Raw genomic sequence first — 21,462 nt, 5'->3', positions numbered from 1 at the left:
TCGCTTGCATGGGGATAAAGACCTCTTGTTTCTTAGGCGTCTGTGGGTGACTGCTGACAGCTGTGATAACATCTAATGATGTGGAGGGATGTGTCAAGAATATTTGAGTAATTTAACAACTTGTCTTATGTGACTGTGTTTTAGGGACACGAGCCTTTATTTTATTGTTTTATTATTTTCGCCATCCATCTTCCCAGAGCTGTTGTCACTTTGATTTATCCACTGAGACTGGACAGTGTTTCTTAGACAGGTAGATATATAATAATAATAAGGCTTTATTTTACCCAGTATTGATTCACAAACTTTACTTCTCGCCCATTTTAAGTAGCACATCAAAACGTTAAAAAATATATAAAAATATTCAGTGTTAAAACTGCACAATATTGTAAAGGCATTTCCCAAATATTGACGTTTTCAAAACGTGGAAAAAAAATCAATTATTTTTAATTTGTTTCTTCCTGTGTCCAAATTGGGATGATATTAGTAATTTATCAGAATGCTGATAATTACCCATATATATTTAATAAATCTTCCTTACTTCACGTATTAAGATCCAAAGAAAAAGTTTATTTATGCACCTTATTACATATATTTTATATATATATATATATATATATATATATATATATATATAGTTTATTGGTATAGACATTTAGTCCATACCAATTTTTACATAGAAATTCAGTAAAATAGACTTCTGCCGATATGGACGGAGACACATTTTGTCACTTTTTTGACCATGGGATCTCGCATTTGTGTATGCCTGCTGTTCTTGCCACAGTTTTTGAGCACAGTATAGGGTAGAAATGGATGAGCCTGAGCGATCCACCTACAGACAGATGTTTTGATAGAAAGCTTAAGCATAGAAGCATAAAAATACCTTCTTCCACCCCCAAGTAGGTTCCATGCAAGCGTGGATTATCTTCTTGAATGTACAAAGGATGGTGAAATTTCCCATTTACCAGTACACTATTTAGATATCACTTTGCGTTTTGTGGGAATTCACACTGTAATTTATGCCGAATTTGCTTTTGAACTATATAATGTAATATCAATGGAGGCATACTAAAAGTTTGCATTTCAACATTTAATGATTTATAAGGAACTGGGAATTGGGCATCTTTTTTTTTCTTGTTCTGATGTCAGATTTTCAAAGTTCCTTAAAGTTTCTGGGCGTAATGATCCAATATATAACGTGGGAAGCGCATATATCTATCTATCTATCTATCTATCTATCTATCTATATATATATATATATATATATATATATATATATATATATATATATACATTTTCCATGTCAATTAAAGGTTCCCTATGTAATTCTGCAACGACTTTCCATACTAAACGAATGCTAAATATTTCTTGATAGCCCATGTTGAGAGTCGGTTATTATTACGCATTTTCATTGATATTCAATGGCTGAACTAGGATTATCCTTGAGGGGGAATTATCATTTTATTACAATAATTAATAATCTGGTTTCTTAGTATGCCATATTTAATTAAATACGTCCTTGGGGAGCGTAGGTTTTAAAATACACAGGGTTTGTTTGTTGGGCAAATAACTGTGTGTTTGAAGACATATCCTTTTCATCAGATGGCCTTATTTCAAGTTACGCAGAAGACTGTATATTAAGGAAAGCTGCAATCATGTAAATTTGAATATGCTATGCCAGTGTTTGCAACAAAAGAAGGCTATTCTATGAATAGCAAGAATGGGGAAAATGTTTAAATTGGACCGAGTCCAATAATCGTTATATATGTTCTGGGCCAATATAATATAAATGACAGTATGTTTTCCATAATGGCATAACCCCTATATTTACACAGAGAACCCAAGTAAATGTCACATGGCAATTTACTGCTTGTACCTGTGTAGGTTACACTCAAACACACACACAAACACACACACACACACACGTACACATATTTCAACTCGATAATGTCACTACACCCCTTTCTCTAAATCAGCTATATGAATGCATTTTTATAAGTTCGTTCCGTATACTTATCTGATTTATAAGCTTTTTTTTCATTTTAAAAACGTTCCTAGAATCGTAATTAAAATCAAGCACTGTGAATTGTATATGTCATGGTATTTGCTATAATACTGTCTGAAATTCCCTTTGAAATCCACGCATTAAAATATATATATATATATATATATATATATATATATATATATATATATATATATATATAGTATGTTATGAGATGTGAAATGCGTGCTCTGGATCTGCCGTTTTTAATATAAATTCCCATCCTGAAGAAAATGAGTGGTCCACGGAGTAAAAATTAGCATCATGCGCAGGAAAGGTAAAAATGTGTACTGTTGAATACTGACGACTTAGAAACCCAGACGGAGGTTCTTTCCTCTTCTCTAACAAAGACATTTAGAGACATCCCTTTGTTACTCCCTGACCTCCCAGTTCCTTGCCAATTAGTTATGGGGTCGAAAACCCTTTGATGGTATTATATGCATTGTATACAAAAATCTACCCCCAAAATATTCTTTTTTTTTTTTTTTTTTAACAGTGCAGGGTCCACATTTAATATTAAAAATGATATCTTCATTTTATGTTTTTCCCACGTGTTGCCTGCTCCCTGAAGAAGGAGCTGGATGCTGGATGACCAGCAGTCCGTAGCATCGGTGAACACCTTTATAGCCTCTCCATTTTATACAGAACGGCTCTCTCATTAAATATACACGTGTTCATGCCTGATGACCTTTCACGGTCTTTGTAATGTGAACTTAATGCCAAACATACAATGTAGAGACATGCGTGTTATTGATCGGCCGCCGTGCCTTGTAATTGCAAAGACTAAGCCTGGCCAGTAGCTGCGGACTTTGGAGCCGGAAACCTTTAAGGGGCTTTTTAAAAATTCCTCCCAAACCAGCAATTCTGTTTGACAACGATTGAAATGAGAATTAAGTATTCAGTGCACACATTTTGGCCTTAAAGTTACACCCACACTCATCTTATTCTTATGAAGTCAATCAGAAAAATAAACCACTGAACCAAAGAAATCTGGGTAAAGATGAGTTTTATTAAACACAATCTTTCTCGTTGGTCTTCATTTTTATTATGACCTAAATAATCTATGCCCTTGGTTCTCTAGCCAATGTTGAGGATAAACAAAATATAGTGATGTTTGGCTAGGCATTGGATGGCGTGGGGAGGGCATCTCTGCTAGCACACCTGGCCGCGCTGTGGGCTTGGGCCGTGGTGGGCTGACACGCAGTGTTTCCTGGTGGGGCAGAGAGGTCATTGGTACACCACCACGAGTGGCACAAGGAAGGATTTGTGTAAACATGCAAGAAATCATTGTAGTACCTTAGCTACCAATGGATTCGTTCCGCGGATTTGGAGGATTGGTTGCTATACAAGCGATATAAGACCATATATGTTTTATCACTATAGCAACCAATGGAATCCTCCAAATCAGCAGGCCAATTTCAGCCATCCACTGTACCTCTATTCTTTTCCTGGTGCTCCACTCTCAGAAGGTCAAGCAGTTCTGTGATCAGATGTCCCCAACCCACCCGTCCACCAGGGAGCCTCTTATTGCCCAGAAGAGCGATCCCTCACGGATAAAACGGGACAGGTCCTGTCTAGACCAGTGTATGCACTGTAAATATTATTGCCTGCTTTAAGCATATTTTTTATGTTGTAGTATTTTAAACATTAGAAATAGCGTGGTTTGTCACAATGTCCCCAGTCTTGTTCCATTGGTTGAGCAGACACCCACCTATTTTTCATAGGAACAATATATTTTAGCAATGTCATATTCCAGTTTAGGATATTTGGGTGCAGAGAAGGTGATGTGCTATTTGGGTAAGGATCCTTAAATACCTGGCAGGCATTGAGATTGCTCATTCTTGTTGCGCAGTGGAACTATACCATTAAATATCTGTTAATATACCTGTTAACGAGGAAGGGATCATTACAACATATAGTATACTAAAGGAAGTCCAGAAAGCTTTTTGTTACTTAGCCCATACTTACACATAAGCTTACCTGGAGACTGTGTTAAAAACTTAAAATACCAAAAACCTGTAAATTGTGTCCATTTACTGTGTCATTCGTTTTCAGAAATTTGATTCTGAGATTTTAATTAATGTTTTTTTTGTAGAAAATTAGCAAATCACCCAGTTCTTGAAAATGGGCATGACAACCTCATAGAGATGGATGTGTTTCCTCCACCATGCCATGATGGCGGCTATGGGGATGGGTATGTTACTCCTATATGTTACTTTGCTCTGAGATACATATATCGGTTACAGTCATCTGAAATCCCCTGCAGTTACCAACAGAATATATAGAAAAAGCGTGCACCAGAAATCAACCCTTTACCAAAATGATGGCAGATCATATTGCATTGGCCCACAAATGACACAGAAGTTTTTCATTGTTCCTCTAGTTTTAGTTTTTGTAAATATCATGCAGAATCTTCATACAGACTGCTAAGATATTCAAAGAAGTGATCTTTTTTTAGGAGCACAGGTATAGGAATCCAGATCCCATACGTGGATGGGAGTGGAGCTTGACGCAGCCCATTCGCCTCCCTTTCCCCTCTGAATAACCTTAAACCTGCATACCCAGTCCTCTGCTTTGACCACTGAACTCAAGTCTGTCGAATCCCCGACATTCTCGGTTATGCAGAAATATTTTAAAATCATTGTAATTAAAACATAGATGGTAACATAGAATTTGATGGCAGATAAGAACCGTTTATTACTTTATGTTTGTCTGCTATTAAAACCTCATACTGTATTTGGTCCTTGATGTTTTCTTTTTGTTCAGAATGGCCTAATGCCTATCCCAGGGATGCTTACATGTCCTTGTTGTATTAAGCTTTATCACTTCTGCTGGAACACTATTCCTCTTACTTGTGAGCATGTTTTGTTGTTTTTTGTTTGTTTGTTTTTTTTATAGCTGTAATAGGTATATTTTCTGTTTTTCTAATTCATCTAAGACGGATCCAAATACTGAAACCACACACATGGCCAAACCCCAGACGCAACCTCTCATAGACTGTCCAGAAAGCAACATGACCCCAATGCATTTGTATTCATTGAAACGACTTATAGGAGACAGAGAATCTGTCTCATTTAACGCCTTCCCTAATGTACTATTACGTCCCTTGTTTCAGAAAAATGCGTTGGGGTCTAAACTAAATACATTTTGGGGATCAGAATGTTTTTTAATTGACTAATGTATTGTTTCCAATGCCTTGATCCCAGACAGCTAATACTGAGCACCTGTTTATTAGAATAAAGTGCCAGTCTACAGAAAAGGCAAGGACAAACTATCCTTCTACTGAGTACCGGCACTGGGTGCTTTGTGTCTGATGTCCGGATCGGATAAAAAGGGGTGTTATCTGTCTAGCCCTGATAGCTTTGCAGTTATCTTATTGTGGGTTCACCATCTAAGATCAGTGTCCTTAATGCACATTATAAAATGCATGGGCAGATTAGTACGTCTTAAACATGTTGGGCCGTTTTCCTTTTCCTCCAGGCTGGCTAATGTCAGGAGGTAGCCATTATTATTATTCTTTAGAAAGCTCCATCATATTCCACAGCATTGCATAAAGGTCCAATGAGTAAGCAAGCTCTACATAGTTTGCTTTAATGATACATGAATAAAAAAATGGCATAATTGCCTTTTTTAAACTATAATAGATTAATAGTGTACTGGAAACATTTCACCCTGAATGCCGTGAATTTGTACCGTGAATTTCGTTTTACCTCAGTGCTTAGAAATCAGGAAATATATCACATGGTAACTATTGGTTGGTTATGGTGGAACTAAGTACGTACCATCACCCGGATCCAACATTTCTGGCCCAATATACAGTATGTTTACAAAATCCAGGACATAACACCTAAAAATTAATATTTCTATGGTAAATCAGTAGGAAAAGTACGAAGTTAATTATCATACACCACTCTGCAAAAACCGCAAACTAATAAACCGGGTTTGGGATTTATCATTTGATGGAAATAATTTAATATGTTTCTGTCTAAAAAAAAAAAAAACACTAATGGAAACTAATTTTCAACATGCCGGTGTTCTTTGATGGAAAGACACGTTTCCCACTAGATCCATTGACTTTTGATGCAAATTTTCTGCCTATTATTTTTCATATACAGAAATCTCATTAAATATGGAAATATGCAGTCTGGCGTTTATTAAAGTTTTTCACGGCAGAGCAGAGATCTTGAAATATCTTTCCCAAAGCCCTGCATTTGTTGAAATGACTGTCAGGTGGTATTAATTCAGGTAACATAGCAATGAAATCTATCTTGTTTGTAAGCTTTTAATTTTCAAAATAATGTTGGCAGAGATCAACTCCCGGTGTGAACGTTGTCCAAAGATAATAGCGCATCACTTTGAAGGCATAATAGATTTGAGAATCCAGCCCAGCAACAGAACGGCAATGCTGTTAATCAACCTCAAAACCAAACTGTGCCCCGGCACATATAATATTACCTATGTATCTCTAGGATGTTTCTACGTACAAGTGTGAAGCCTCACTCACAGTTGAAGGTTGTATATTGTGCTACCAAAAACCATCATCTTGTTCATAGGAGTCTAGCGGCAAAAAAACACACCTCCCAACAGTCCCAGGTTTCATGGGACAGGGCCTCTGTTCCTTACTGATCTCCTCTGACCTGGCCAGAAGCAATACAGTCAATGGAGGTCAGTGGCCACCTTGAAACACTTGTCAGCTTTCCGGGTGGGGTTGAGGGGTTTCGAGGCCATGCTTCTGGGGCTACCTTCTTCAGTTTCTGTCCCTGCTCCTCCATGTCTCCTGCCACAACTTTCCTACATAGATGCCCCAATTTGCACACCTGAAAGGTTGGTGGGGGTAGGCATATAATAACAGCTAGTGTCTGGGGTTTTTTCCTATCTTGACAATTCAGTAATTGGACAGTATTACTGAAAGACAGTGGAATCTCTCCCAGATTCACTTTGAGGACTTTTATAAATCTATAGATGCATTTGGAACTTGAATTAACAAAATATATGTCCCTTGAAGTGATGCGTAAGAAGAGGCGTGCCCTATCACTCACAGGAATAATTTTACTGTGTATTTACAATAACACTGAATTGTTCATCTTTGATTAAAAAATAATTTAATAACTGTGGCATTTATTAATATATTAACATATATCACTGTAGAGGCTGGAGTTATATATATATATATATATATATATAAGAGAAATTATTATTCTTTTAGATATATATATTACACATAATAATAATACATATAATGAAGTCTTGCGAGTGCTCCTATTTTCTTCATGGATGTCTAATTGTGGTCATAGAACAGCACCGGGCAAGTACATGTATGGATAAGAGTGTGCCTTAAATACTTTGGAAATATATATATATATATATATATATATATATATATATATATATATTGATGTTCATTGTCAGTTATTGAATAGACATATATCAGTTGAAGAGGTCCTAGCCTACACCATTTTATTAATACGGAGATCAGTTCATCCTGGATCCTGAGCGGAAGATGCGGAGGTGGCTATACATGCAATTCACTATTTCGTTTTTTTGGGGTTCTTTTCTTTCTTTCTTATTTTTCACAATCTCTGCAGATGTTTTGCCCGTCTCTCTTTTTCTCTCCTGAACCCGGGCTATCCTTTCAATCTTTTCATAGTTGAAGGAACTTGCTTTGCACTGAAAGAAATAATGAGACCGTCTGCCAATGTGTTTGCCGAGAATGAAGTCAAGGGATGTGGCATTCTCTCTGCCTTCTGCTTTGCTTCTATTTAAGGAAGCTAATGTTTAAATCTTAAAATCCATAGAAATAAAATATCTCTACCTGCAGATTGCTTTTAACATATATATATATATATATATATATATATATATATATAAAACAATAGATAAATGTACACGATAAAGGAAGTCAGGCAGAGGAACAAAAGGGACTTTGTTCAAGGCTTGCAGGTAGGATATATAGTATAATTATGAATGTGAGTGTCAGCTCTGGAATCTCTTTTCTTTGTCCATTTCCCATTATAAGCAGACCATCACACCCAAGTTATTAAGTGGGCCCTCCTTCCTTAGCTGTAAGTAGGAGCCCAGATACAGAAGGGTTCTCTTTATTATGGTAGACATCTATTAAGGAGGAAAAGGTACTTTCAGGTTGTAAAAGAAAAGAATACTCGGAGAGAATAATCTGAAAATATACAGAACACAGTGATATGCTGTAAAATGCTGTCAGTCTTAAAGAGGAACGGAAACATCCAGAATTATCCCTGATTCCTATTCATACACCTGTCTATATCATATAAATCATTTTTTCTCATGTTAACAATAGAATAGAAAAAACACCTCTTATTTTTCAAAGTGTTTTATGTATGTATGCTGTATAGTTTGGTTTAAAATGGTATCTTAACGTTCCCCGCCAGTGTCTGCTAAAGCAATGCTCATAGAACAAAGAAGAGTTTAAAAGAATAATTCTAATAATAGTAATTCAAACTATATAAATTATTTGTCATGTGACAGTTGTCCAGATAGAATAGTGTTTAACTATTTTAGTGTACATTGTGTATTCTATAATAATCAATTTGGAGCTATAAAACTGTGTAGGTTACAATTTAGGCTTCCAGATTATTGGGCAAGTCCACCATCACCAGCCTTCATCCACAAACTATAGGTTTACAACTGTAATGTCACCATATCCTAGTATAGGCATTCCTGAATATATTTCTATTTCTTATATTTCTTACAAGTGCGAAGAACCTTGTACTGGATTATATATATATATATATATATATATATATATATATTGTATATATATATAAATACAACAAAAATCTGCTTGTAAAACCGTCTTTTAGAGATAATATATATATATATATATATATATATATATATATATATATATATATATATATATAAAGTGTTATATACATCATCCTTCAACACGCTGTTTGTATCCATTAGCCCTTGGGCAAAATATATCAAAAGTTGATAAATAAATTGCGAGTTGCCTGCTGTGTTGGCCTTGCGAGCCTTCCTTAGTTTTTCATCTGTGTAGCTAATTAGCTAGGAGATCGCAAAAGGGGAATTATCTTGGGGTGCGTCTATAGGCTATAATGCTAACCAGTCACTTCAAAGGACGGTCTCCAGCTCTTTGTGACCAAGTGGGTCTAGGAGATGAACTGCCGTGATAGATTTGGTGTCCAGCTGTGTGGAACGCTAATTACTATTCATGCTGCCAGTGAGTCATAATATACATATACAACAAGTACAAGAGATTTATATCAGCTACCAAGTGTTTCATTACATATTAATTAATGTCAACTCTCGGCATAGACTACTATTATAGTAATAATGCTCTTCAAGATAATAGTGATTATATAAGCTACTTTAAAGCATGGCCAACCGTAGATAGATGACCTGCTGCAGCCCTTGATACCAGCAGGGATTTGCAGATGTATTCACACCCCTGCAGTTGTTGCATTTTGTCGTAACAGGAGGGTACATAATAACCTTTAAATCTACAGAGGAATAGAAGTGGATTAGCTGTTTGTATTTTCAGTATTGTGAGAATCTCGGGACCCCCATAATGGTCGTTGTTTGATAAGTTAGAACTGTTGCTTAGTAGCTCCAAACGAACGTTTTTTTTATGTTAGTGGGAAGCTTGTTGCTCATTTTAAGAAGATCAGTTTGAATGTGTTCTAGATCTGTTATCAGAGCCCAATCTGCTACACAAACACCCTGATTCCTTATAATGATGTCTTGTGGCAGATTGGCTCAGTCTTAATCACCCAGACACTGCCACTCTGACTGAAGACATGATTCATTAAACAAGGACTTCATTAGCACTGCCATAAAGCGTCCTCTCAGTGTTGTGTTTGAGCAGGCAAAGTCACCCCAAATATCACATGACTGGCAACAATGGCGGCCTCCAGGTCTGCAGATAAAATAAAACCTGGTTTGGTCAGTGCTAATCTACATAACTACCGGTATATACAGCACTGTGTTTAATGCTTTCCATGGGTCTTTTCCTTTACAGTTGGCGCAGTTAACAATAACACATATCATTAATAATTAATTGAATGTCTGAAAAAATATAAATATGGAGATATATAATGACCTTTTTCTGTATATAAGATATCATCTAATAAACACATAAAATGAATTCATTAGCATCTCCTAAAAATGTGAAGCCTTGCATTATTCCTAAATACTCCTTACAGCTACCATGTTGATAAGAAGCCGCTTGTATTTCATCCATACCTCGTTTCCATCATTCCTCAATAGACTTCATCAAAACTGACATATCTGTAATAGTATCACTGGTAATTTGAAAAGCATCCTAGCTTAAGGGCTTTCAAACACTCAGGACAGATGTAGCCAAATGATGTGGGGAGGTAAATGCTAAAAACATGTTGACGTGTTGTCAAACAAATTGACAAGAACTTAAGTATTCTCCATCAAAATGTGTGGACACGGAGATAAATGTGATTCTTTTGGGTCACAGTTTAACCAAATCTCCGGAAATGTGTTTTCTCAGTTTGACTATACAAATATATTCAAGCGTCATAACCTTGCTCCTGGGGCTTCTCTGCGTGAAATTGTTATAAAGACAAAACGTGTGTTTTGCCTACAAATTTTCACCTGGAAAAATGCTTTTTTATAAGAACTTTGTTAAGGAAAGTTGTCTCGGCCGCATGGAAAGAATTGCTTGGAAATCAGGATTAGTGCATTAGTAAAAGTCGTAAAGTCATGGGCATGTACGGGTAAACCAGGTCCAATTATATGTAAAGAGCTGAGAAATAAAGAAGGTAAAGTGGTTTGGCCATGAACACGTTGTGTTACTGTCAAACATATTAAAATAGCACGCACTAGAAATATAATCATAAAAATCATGTGTAATCGCCACTCCACGTAATTTTGAATGGACCCCAATATAAAAATAGGGGAGCACTTACAGTCCCTTTAACGATGCACACATCAGCTAGTTCATTCTATACTGCATTCAGTGTTGGCGTTTACTCCCCGGCCTTGTTACTTTCTATTAATCTATTAAATAATTTCTAGTATTTCTATTAGTATAAGATATTTATTTCTGTTAGTACCAGTAATTCTATTAGTATAATTTATTCATTTCTATTAGTATATTTTTTTAATTAATTTCTATTAATATTTGTATTAATATAATCTATTAATTATTTATATTATTGTAATCTATTCATTTCTATTAATATTTCTTAATTAATATTTCTTAGTATAATCTATTCATTTCTATTAGTATAATCTATTCATTTCTATTAGTATTTCTTAATTAATATTTCTTAGGATAATCTATTAATTTCTATTAGTATAATCTATTCATTTCTATTAGTATTTCTTAATTAATATTTCTTAGTATAATCTATTCATTTCTATTAGTATAATCTGTTCATAATTTCTATTAGTATAATATATTCATTAATTAATATTAATAATTCTATTAGTATAATCTATTATTTTCTATTAGTATAATCTGTTCGTTATTTCTATTAGTGCGATCTATTAATCTCTATTAGTATTTCTATTAGCATAGTCTATTCATTAATTTCTAGTAGGATTTTTGTACGGTAGCAGGTATGAAGGAAGAATGGGTAACCTCGCAGGTAGAATGGAAAGACGAGGCTGCCTGGAATGTTCTGTGCTATAGAACTGTTTTATTCTTTATAGCCTCTGAATGCTATATTCAGTACTGTAGCCGGTCTCGACGTATATTTAAGCTCAGCACAGCAAGCCACTTAATAATATATGCAAGAGAGTAATTAGAAAGCCCTTAGCAACGTTTAATATTTCCTCGTGCAGACGAGTTATTGTTTGCTGCACATTAACAGCGTTCAGTCTCTGTCCGTGGTGCTGAACAAATGATGTGCCGCGCTGGTAAACACTTCTGTCGAGAGTTTTTTTGTTTGGCTGAATTATCAACCCTTCAACACTTAAATGATTTAATGTAGTTTCATGAATAAAGAGCGCATTATTATGTCACCCGTTTGTTACGGATGAATCATAGTCCATGAAGTTTAAAGGGTGGGGAAAAAAAGAGTAAAAACAAGACCAATAAACAAATGATCACTCCAAACATATTATGGCTTTCACGTACGAGAGAGTGCTTCTGTACTGAATAATCCCGTTTATGCCACCATAATGCGTCAGGCACCCTTGTGGAAGGTCAGCTCGGAGGAGGAACCGCATGTTGGGTTTTCACTGCCTCGGATAATTGTTTAGTGATGCTGGAAATGAAGGCTGAATGAACAATACACAATCTTAATCAAATTTATTTATTCCTTCTACGGCCTTATTAAAAGGCAAGGAAAGCGAATCCACCGGAAGACATAACATCCCCCGACTTTGACTTCACTTCTGTTTATGAATATTATGCTCTTTGTATCGGGGGAATAGCCCTTCCATAAACAGTACTGCGTCTTTTAATTGAGACTTGTTCCGGAGCGAGATGTGGGATCATTGGCGTGATATGGAAATATTGATCACTATACCAAGGTGCGAAAGAAGCGGTGGGATTTTAGGCATAACCAGGATCACTGATCCAGGATGTGTGCCCTAGAGGTTTATGAACGAAGGCACAGGGCTGAGGTTGTAGCGGGATGATTTTAGTGGAACGTTAAAATTGGGGCAGCTACAGGAACCCTGGAAGCAGAAATGCCAGAGAGCAGACTCTATTGTGGCAGAAATGTGATTTATGTGAAGGCTTCAGCCGGGGTTAGCCATCTGCTCCCAGATGGCGTTAGACAAGGTATGACCTTCTAGAATAGCATGTGGCTATAGGATACCCAGGTAAAAACGTTTTATCTAGTGTTTCCATGTAAATGATAGCTAATACATCTTGTTAAAAGGAATGGGACATTGAGCTATAATTAATGGATGGTATCAGGGAAGGATCGCTAGAGGAATATCTTGAGGATTTGGTTGGCGACCCTTCATTTAATATGTTAATTAGCGCTTACACAAATGGTTTGGCTTGGACGGTGCATCCTTTTGCAGGTGACACAAAGGATTTGTGTGCAGGGGAGAAAGGGAAGATCTGGAAAAAATGATTAATTAACTACGTAAATTAGAGAATTGGACAAGAATGCGGGATCTGCAGTTTTGGGACAACAGGTGCAACCCGGACACATTGATCATAAGGCAGAACACATGATTAATTGCACCGTGCATCTAGCCACATCTCGGGGCCATGGAGTCATCGTCCTCCATTAATAGAGGCAGGCATGGCATGGGAGATGCCAGCGGCCCGTATAGCTACAGTACATAGAGCTACGACTTCAGCCTCCCTGTAACCATTGTTTGATTTTCTGTTGGTGTCATAAGCACGATCATTTTGGCCACTATTGTGTTAAAACACACTTGTGTGTTTGTTGTCTGTATTTCATTTCAGCCATTGAAGAATCCAGGTTCTATCTTGATTATGTTAGCTCAGTGAAGTCCCAGGGTAACAGGACCCTAATCACAATCTGGTTTACGCAGCGTATTCATTGGTTGTAAATAACGCGGTTATTCCAGCAGATGTAAAAATAATTTTAATTCAAGTGCTTGCGTAATTAAGTGTCCTTTTTTTTATTTTTTTTCTACCAACAGGCATTTTCTATTCAAAACGGGAACAGGGACAACGCCACTGTTCAGCACTGCTACACCAGGGTACACAATGGAACCTGGAACGGTTTATACACCTCCCACCCGACCACTTCCTCGGAACACCTTATCAAGAAGTGCTTTTAAATTCAAGAAGTCCACAAAGTACTGTAGTTGGAAATGTACCGCGCTGTGTGCCGTAGTAGTGTCGGTAGTGCTGGCAATACTTCTGTCCTACTTCATAGGTAAGAACCATTGTATGTTAAATCATTGTTTTAATATTTACTACGAAAATGACTACAATAGAAGAGCAGGTAAAGTTTAGCTGCCATCAAAGCCGGACTCACCCTTTTTAATCTTGTCCGGGGCGACCAAGCGATCTTCATCATTAGAACTGGCGCTTTTGTAACTCCAAGTTAATATTTAATATAAAGTTAATTAACAAGGAGGAGTCTTCTACGCGTCGAATCTCAAGTGCTTCTGCTACAGAGGAAAGGGTTTATTAATTCAGCAATATCTAAAAATTATTGAAGGACTGGCATTGTTGTGTTTAGCTGAGACCACAAATATTTAGCGGCTCTGGCAAATATTGAAATATTAGGATCATTCATTTTTTAAGGGCCGGTGTATGTCATAGCCCAGTGAAACGCATACAAACTATACAATATCACACAAAACCAGCTGTATGTATGACATTGTTCAGTATCATACGGGGACGTTAAACAAAACAGCATGTACTATTCACTAGTGTTATTTTAATAATGTCCTATGGCCCTGTCCTATGCACGCTTTGTTTAAGAAACAACCACATTTGCTTGCTTGCAACAAAATAGTAGACAAAGCATTTAATGAAAGCTTTCCATAAAAAAAAGGAAAATGTCTAGTTTGAGGAGTGGATGAGGTCTAGGAAAATGTCCAGACTAGATGGGCCATCAGAGCATAATAGATGGCGTTCCATCAGCATAATATAAGCCGGAAGATCATTTTTAGGGGAGACCTGACTTCAGAACAATGGAACGCTCACATGCTGTAGATAGATACACAGACAGACAGACAGACGTAGAGACGGAATGTATTTCATGTAAAATAAGGGCATACATACAGAAACGGGGGGAGCAATCCAAGTTGTGTGATGATACATCTCTCTCAACTGCAGGAACGTGTGAAAAGCACCTATTATTAATCATATTCAGGCTTTTTCTGAGTCAGCTAGTATTTACTGCGATATTAGGTGTCTAGGTAATTAGACAATTACATTGGTTATTTCACCTCATTAGATTCTTATATAACAGGAGCTGGCTGAATACATTTTCTTCCGGAGCTTAGCGGGCTCGATTAATTTATATCAACCTATCTCCGAACTATTGTAAAACCAATGTTATGTTAAACGTGAAATAAGACGTAGCTTCACAGGACTGGGTTTCTAGGGAGCGGTAAATTGCTGATGGGGTATAGTTTCTTTTAACTACTAATAGTCTTGCTGTATTAACCTTTTCACATCCCAGCTTGTTCACCAGCTCACCACTTGCACAAGTATCTGGCCCAACTAGGACCTCAAAGGATGTAGCCAGTGGCATATTTACCATCAGTGCCAACCCAGCCGCTTCTCATCCTTCTTCTGGGCGCTAGTATTTTACATCGTATCGCTGTGATCTGCCCTTTTAGGACCCCTGGCACCGGGCAGAATTAACCTATGGAGGGCGTGCTAGCTCAACACAGCCCTCCATAGTGTTAATGGGCTGGTTGGGGAGATCAGTGATCTTCCTTTGAACCGGCCCATTGTGCAATGACGCTACAAAGAGCCCGATCGACTAGTAGGCCAGTTGGCCCCCTGTTATGCGACAGAGGGGGCTGCCGCCCCCTGGACCGGCTACCCTACGCCTACTTGGCCAAGGCTTTGCACCACTGTGGTATTGGGTAATGGCGGCATTTTCACAAATTCAGTACAAACGTACTGTTTATTCAACAATATTATTATTGTAAGTTATTCAGTTGACGTAGCTTGGATTAAACTAAGATTTGTTGCAGAAGGGAACATGAGGAGAACTCAGAGATATCTATTAGTTATGCAGATTTTGCCACCAAATCCATTAGATTCCTTTAAGTTCTTTTACTTTTAAGCCAGAAATCTCAGAAACGAGTACACGGACTGCGAGCCAAAAGAACAATCCATAGGTACTTTTAATATACTCATTTCATAACGCTAAAAGCTGTGTAGGAGGCACATCTCTTTTATTTCCCCCCCACTTTGTTCTCTACCTGGACGTCACTATTAAAATCTCGAAGTGTACAGTACGGGCTTCATAATTTGCCTAGATTGCAATTAAGAGAGCGTTTGCCGATCATGGTTTTATGCCTAATTGCATCTTTTCCTAATGCTTTAACCGTATTTAAACGCTCTTCGTGATGTTCGAATTAGCTCTAACAATAAAAAAGTAAAAAGGAGGGAGGGAAAATTCCCTCGCACTATTCTTCCATAAAAAGAAGGAAATTATGAAGTTTCAGCTCCTTTTTTGTGGTTGCTAACTTTCTGTACTGTTCCTAACGACCAAAGCATTCGCATTAACTATTAAAATATAATCGCTTTCCCCTATCGTCGGTTATCATTTACTGTAATTTAATGCTGGATGTTTGGATATAGAAATATTTTGTACTTACTGAAATTGAACCCTATTTTATGCTAAGTGCAAAGCATAACAAAATATTTACAGTGCTTTAATGTTGTGCAGCATTAATATTTAATTGACAATGCAAATGGCTGTTATGTCAGGCTTGGCGATAACAAAATATTTAATAAGAAGCTAAAGGACTGGAAGTAAGGAAAATCGCAATTAACCGTTTCCCGCACGGGGAGCTTTAGCAGGTCCGCAGACCAAGGGGTCGCAAGATGTCGGCATTTTCAGGGGACAGTCTCCGGATTTATCATTCTGCCCTCGTTTCAACTTGTCCCCAGAAGTTTCCCCTTAAAGCCTCTTCTTCACGCACCGTTAGAGGCATTTCTTATACTCAGTGATGTTAAAAAATTCCACCAGCCATTCATTTATTTTATTCGATAACTTCCCTTAAAAATATCAGTGGTAATGACAAAATTATTATATTTTATTAGCATCATAAAATAATGATTTATAAATGATATAAATTATGATATCATGGACAAAACAACATTGTTTCTGGTTATACTTCCTTTATTATTTTTTGATTCCCTAAAAAATAAAACCCCAAAAACATGCATATATATATATATATATATATATATATATAATTATGATGGAGAAGATTATGTTTTATATGTTAAGCATTTTATATGTTAAGCATGCATACAAGTATACACAAGTGTGTTAGCATCTTTCGTTACATTGATCACACGTGTGTTAATTAATTGAAAAGTGCCTGGGTAGATCATCTGTTAATGACGGACTCAGGATCATTAAGATTTGAGCAGTCACCGGAGGAATCCTACACAATAGCGGAGTCTAGATTTCCAGTCTGGATCCCGTCTTGTATTGTGTGTGTTAAGAAAACATGAATAACATGAATAATTCATGCTATAACCCTATTTTGTTAGCAATCCTTGTTTGAATCCACTACAAACCTTACTTCCGAGTTTTAAAACCAATCAGACAGGCACAATGTCATTCAGATGAACTTCACAAAGTCCTGGATACACAACTGTAATGAAAAATGCTAAATCAATACACGGCAATGTATTTTTTCTTGTAAAACCAAGGAATAGAAGTCATCACAATATCTCCTCTGCTTATAGAGCACTTATTTGTCATATAAATCCCTGCACATTCTTAACACTTTATATGCCAACAGTATGGTCCAAACTGGCTGTTACTAGTAAGACGGTAGACGGTAACACGTTTAGAATTGGAACCTGGTGCTGCAGGATATGTGTCGTGTATTATTTTTTTGGGGCATTTCTGATTCTATCTCCATGCTTTCAACCCCGGATAAATATCCCTGCACAATACCTGGCAATTTATATTATCGTGTACTAAGGCAATTACACAAGTTCACACAAAGGCCAGCAGATGCTAATTATTCTCATTAGTTGTTCGTTAGCAATGTTAGATCGCGAGGCATTATTCTTCTGCAACGCTGGGTTCTGCACCACCCAATTCCACGCACCCGACGTTCTAGGCTGCTGAGGAATACAGAGTCACCGAAAGCAGTTAAGCGCTCGTAGGAAAAGACTTTCCTGTTGAAATGCTCACTTTATTTTTCTTATTCCAGAAGCATTTGGCACAGCATGATGAAAATCTGCTTTCTAAAAACCGTTGGCAGACAAATTTAACGGGTTTGTTCTTTGACACACTAACAAAGAAACTAAAACAGATGGATAGATTGCGAGCACAAAATGTAGTTAAGTAACGGCAAAAGCAGTGCCATGATTTCTGTACTGGCAATCCCCAAATGCTTGTGACACAAAAGACATTACCGCAGAGACAAGTGGGAAAGGCAGATAAAAATCCTATAGAAATATATCAGCGAAGTAAAATACCCATAGAAACTGCCAATTCCCACTGCATTCCTATTCCAGGACAGCGCAGGCTGTTATTTTTTGGTTTTAAGACTTTTTTATTTTAATATTTTATAATTAATCTGGAGGATTTGGGGTAATTTCCAAATTAAATTGTGAAGGTGTCATTAGAGCTTTATGCTGTCAGGCTTTCTGGGGCTTGTCAGGTGCCATTGCTCATCATACTCTTGAATGGCTTAAGTTCTTTCATATGCATTTGTTGCCTGTAAGGAAAAAATAAAGCTACTTACTTCTATAGGAGGCTGCTCCCTCCGTGACATGCTTTTCAGGCCATTTTGGGCTGTGCAGGGTGGTCTCATTCTCAGCCGAAAGCATCTCTTACAAGCCAAGGAACGAGGGTGGGACACCATGATGAATCCCTCCATGCAGTTACACTGAAAAGTAAAATATAGGTAACCAACCTGAGTGTTTTTAGGAAAGTGCTAACAGGGTTGGTTAGAGAAGTTGCTATATGTATTGTGGAAGTTCAGTGCTCCATTGGTAGATGTCTCTATACATGTTATCTGCCCTCCAGCCTGACCTGTCATGGCCCTTGCATGACTTTCCAACCTCATGCACCACAAGTGTCTCTCTTTAGGGACATTTCCTCTTTGAGACCCAAATGTCCTTCTTTTTTTAGGGGCTAGTTTCTAGAATGTCTGCCGGGTATGACTGTTTCACAGTGGGCTACAATAATGCAATAATACGATATACTTGAAAAGTAGAAAATGAGGTACATAGTTATATACTTTATTCCTCTAAATTCCTTACATAAAAATCAGACAGAGGGCATCCAAAGAGTGGCACAAGCTGATGACTTTGACTTGCTCAGCTGGATTCTCCATCAGAGGTGGAGAGGGCAACACATAAAAGGTCTGGGTGAAGCCCTAGCCACGCCGCTAAACCTCTTTGGCCGTATAAGATGGTGGGAGGTATGTTGTCCTATTACCGTGAAGAATGGGCTGTGTTTCATGGCAGAAGCCTCCTGATGCAACTTTTTTTAAACATTCACCATTTTATCTGATTTTTAGGCCACTCATCGAGCTCTATGTTGTAAATGGAGCCATGAAACACTGCTTGGGGCCTTACATCCACAACCTGTTTAAATTAGGTACTTTGGGCCACATACGTGCAGATGGACGCACGGAAAACCCAAAAGGGGCCTGCACACTTCAACGAGCAGCGTATATCGCAGGGAATTCAGAACAAAACATAATTTATGGAAAAATATGTGTTCCTAATCAAAGCTTGGCCCTGCTGGGAACCATATAACCCACTGTAATCCTTTCATGCAGATGCTTTCATCTTACATTACCGATTTGGTAACATTCCAAACACCCTCATCATACCTTATCACCCCGCGTGAGCCTGTGCGTTGTCGGAGTTGCTTGCTCTGCGATCAGGTTCAGTGAAGGCCCTTCAGGCAGTGGAGGTTTATTTACTGAAAAATTCCTCCACCGATCGTGCGGAACGCAATAGGTTTTACCTGTTCTGGAAGTTAATTTCAAAGTCTAAAAATGATGTACAGTTTGGGAATACAAAAAAGGGCAATTAAGCTTGAAGTGTAACTTAAGGTGACATTTTTATTTATTTTCCTAGACACACAAAGCTGCTTTAAATTTTATATATCGGAAGATATCTCTGTAATCATAGATTTATGTCTTACGTATAAGGATAACTGTTTCAATAAATTAAGGATTTACATTTAATATTATATTTAATATTAAGATATATATATATATATATATATATATATATTGATAATACATTGTAATATAAGACAAATAAGAATCCAGATAAAAAACTAGTCTTAACATACAGTGGTGAGGACATGATGTGTCAGACTTTGCTCCAGCATGACTATTTATACATATTTTTTATATAACATAAAAGTCGAATCTGGCGGGAGATAAGAACCATCCGGCCCGTCTAGCCTCCCTATTTCTCCTGATGTAGAGAGCCCGACCTTAGTTAGTACTTGGCTTCATCTGAGATGCAGGATAGCTTTATGAATATACCATTTATGTTTAATATAAACATACCATGCCTTGCTATCTTCTATTCCTTTACGGTGTCTTTGTTGTCATGCAGAGTTATCGGTAACGCTGCTTTCTTGCCTTCCAAGAGCTTTGAAAACAACATTGCAGTATTCAGACAGTTATCCATACACAAAGAGCGGAGTCTATAGACAGAGATAATGTATATCCAGATCAACTACTGCTAAGAACATCAACAAACAGCTGAAAGAGAATAAGAAAATAAAGAACAGTACATGCTGTGCATGGAAAAACTGCGTTATGTTCTAGTGACCCAACTATTTTCCTAAAGGAATTACTAGTCAACCAAAAATGATAGTGATTAGCTGAGAAAGCCTACATCAATTCGTGGTCACACATAGGCGCTTATTTACTAACTAGGGCATTTGCTGGTAAGATGGGCATTTCACTTTGGTGACTCCGATGTGCATTATGAAGATCTGGTCCATGCAGACTACTTGTTTAGTGAATAAACCCCTACATTTGAAGCTGAAGCTATATCTTATATTCACCGATTATAAGAACGTGTTGCTGCATGTATGTTATTAAACAGGTTAAATAATCTGGCCTGTCTTTATCTTGGTGCCATGCTAATGTGCGAGATCCTCTGCTTTTTGCAATCAAAAGACACCCCTCCTTTTATGTCGCTAGATATTAAAGTGTCCTCAGTAACTGCTTTAGATATAATACTTGTGTCTGAACATAGCGCAAGAAACTACTTCTCTAGCCAGGGTGACAATACCAAAGCCACATTATATTGCCAATGTCTCTTCTTGCTCTTTTATCCATAAAAAGTGTTCCCAATTGGAGGAGTAAAGGTGACCCTTTATTTATCTGAGCTCGTAATGTACCATTCTTCACATGGGATGCTGCACATAAACTGCTGGCATGAGGGCATGAGACAGGAGGGGGGATATATTTAATATTTAGAAATCAGATATCCTATAAAGCACAGAAATATACCGGTATATATATATTGTATTATACAGCCTTTATTGTTGTTCTCCATAGAAAGTATTAACAGTACATAATTTCTCCCTACCAGCCATGCATCTGTTTGGTCTTAACTGGCAGCTACAACAGACGGAGAATGACACTTTTGAGAATGGTAAAGTCAATTCTGAAGTTGTGCCAACGCATATGGTATACGTGCCCTCTGATAATGGTAAGTGCAATATTTTACAAATGGTCTATGTTGAATTATTATATATACAGTAAATAATGACGCTTATTGCTCAAGCCAACAGAATCACCTACGGATG

General features: G+C 37.3%; 1 protein-coding gene across 1 annotated transcript in view; it reads left to right on the top strand.

Moving 5' to 3' along the window:
* Positions 1 to 21,462, top strand: part of TENM3 (teneurin transmembrane protein 3) — a 195,935-nt gene that overhangs the window by 82,284 nt on the left and 92,189 nt on the right. The window contains exons 4-6 of the mRNA XM_053459514.1: positions 4,137 to 4,235; positions 13,646 to 13,884; positions 21,246 to 21,365. Of these exons, the coding sequence (XP_053315489.1) occupies positions 4,137 to 4,235; positions 13,646 to 13,884; positions 21,246 to 21,365 (458 nt within the window). The remainder of the gene's footprint in view (positions 1 to 4,136; positions 4,236 to 13,645; positions 13,885 to 21,245; positions 21,366 to 21,462) is intronic.

Source organism: Spea bombifrons, chromosome 1, assembly GCF_027358695.1.
Source record: "Spea bombifrons isolate aSpeBom1 chromosome 1, aSpeBom1.2.pri, whole genome shotgun sequence".
Taxonomy (NCBI): Eukaryota; Metazoa; Chordata; class Amphibia; order Anura; family Pelobatidae; genus Spea; species Spea bombifrons.
This window is presented reverse-complemented; position numbering and strand designations above follow the sequence as displayed.